General features: G+C 38.4%; 1 protein-coding gene across 1 annotated transcript; it reads right to left on the bottom strand.

The window, feature by feature from the left end:
• Positions 1–419: 419 nt before the first annotated feature.
• Positions 420–1548, bottom strand: LOC107735704 (gastrula zinc finger protein XlCGF8.2DB-like; the record flags this gene model as incomplete). Its single annotated transcript, XM_016547327.1, has 2 exons — positions 420–1064; positions 1149–1548. Coding segments are annotated over 2 exons (989 nt in total), but the record flags the coding sequence as incomplete, so codon positions are not given.
• Positions 1549–1766: the final 218 nt, after the last annotated feature.

Here is a 1766-nt window from a genome sequence, read left to right on the forward strand (position 1 = left end):
CACCTATTTGAAAGTCAAACGGTCCAATCACATCAGGCCAAAATACATAAAAACAATATTGATTCGCTAAGATCAAAAGTGGGAGGGTCTGAGGACAATCTGGAACAAGCCAATTAGAGCTCAGCCTCAAGTCACATGCGTTTCAAAAGTTTACAGACCTAACAGACACCAATTTGTTCGGCGCCCCGCACACACAAAGATACAGTTTTGATTTTTAAAGGGGTCATATGATGCGATTTCAAGTTTTCCTTTCTCGTTGGAGTGTTACAAGCTGATTGTGCATAGATAAGATCCCTGAAGTTGCAAAGACTAAAGTCTCAAAACCAAAGAGATATTCTTTGCTAACATGACTACCAGTCGAATAGTATGACTAAATAATGCAATATATATTTAACTTATTTTAAATATATCTTCCCTGGCTAACTTAAACTAGCTGCCACTGCTTGTAAGTGCTGGATATGAACATGAACTTTGCTCACTTAGACAACTTTGGGCAATGCTTTGTCTTGTGAGTCCGTAGATTAGATGATGTGGTGAAACTCTTCCCACATGAAGAGCACTGGTAGGGCTTCTCTCCAGTATGAACTCTCTCGTGAATTTTCAAGCCTTCTGAGCGAGTGAAACTCTTTCCACAGTGTGAGCACTTGTACGGTTTCTCTCCCGTGTGAATCCTCTGGTGTTTTTTTAAACTGCTACATGTAAGAAAGGTCTTTCCACAGTCAAAGCACATATGCGGTCTCACTCCAGTGTGAATGCTCTGGTGCCCTTGTAAAGTTGTTAGTAGTGTAAAACTCTTTCCACAAAAAGAGCAAACGTGAGGCTTCACACCAGCATGACTATTAAGATGTTGTCTTAAGCTCCACGCAGAAGCAAATGTTTTATCACACTGATCACAGCTGAATGATTTCACTCCAGTGTGAGAGAGCTGATGTTTTCTCGGAAACTTTTTGGATACAAAACTCTTTCCACACTGTGTGCATGTGAAGGGTTTTTCTCCAGTGTGAATTCTCATGTGCACATTTAGGTATCCTTTATCAACAAAACTCTTTCCACACTGAGTGCATGTATAAAGCGTCTCTCCAGTGTGAACTCTTGTGTGTATTTTGAGTTTTGATTTATGTTTGTAACTCTTTCCGCACTGAGTGCATGTGAATGGTTTTTCTCCAGTGTGAATTCTCATGTGCACATTTAGGTATGCTTTATCGATGAAACTCTTTCCACACTGAGTGCATGTATAAGGCCTCTCTCCAGTGTGAACTCTCGTGTGTATTTTGAGTTTTGATTTATATATGTAACTCTTTCCGCACTGAGTGCATGTGAAGGGTTTTTCTTCAATGTGAATTTTCAAGTGCATAGTCAAGTAACGTTTGTGCATGAAACTCTTTCCACACTCGGAGCAGCTGAAAGATCGTTTGACTCCAGTTATTCCAGTTTGTTTTTGTGTGAAATTCTTTTCAGTCTGTAAAACGGTGGTGTTTTCATCTTCGTTTATGAAATGATGAGGTTTTTGAAACTGATGCTGTTTGTCTTTATTCGCGTCCACCGAGTCTGAAATCAAAATATTAAATACCCAAAATTCAATTAATGCAACACAAATCAGAAACAAAAAGAAATATACTTCAGCCTCAATTTGGCACAAATCTAGTTTACTACTGAGTCTAATAATTTTTAGTTTTAAATGTATTGTTATATATCAGTTTTCATCTGAATGTTCCTCATCAGTCATTAAAGGTCCCATATTGTCAAAACTGAAATTTCCTGGCTTT

Source organism: Sinocyclocheilus rhinocerous, unplaced genomic scaffold, assembly GCF_001515625.1.
Source record: "Sinocyclocheilus rhinocerous isolate Xijiao unplaced genomic scaffold, SAMN03320098_v1.1 scaffold4933, whole genome shotgun sequence".
In the NCBI taxonomy this organism is placed as follows: Eukaryota; Metazoa; Chordata; class Actinopteri; order Cypriniformes; family Cyprinidae; genus Sinocyclocheilus; species Sinocyclocheilus rhinocerous.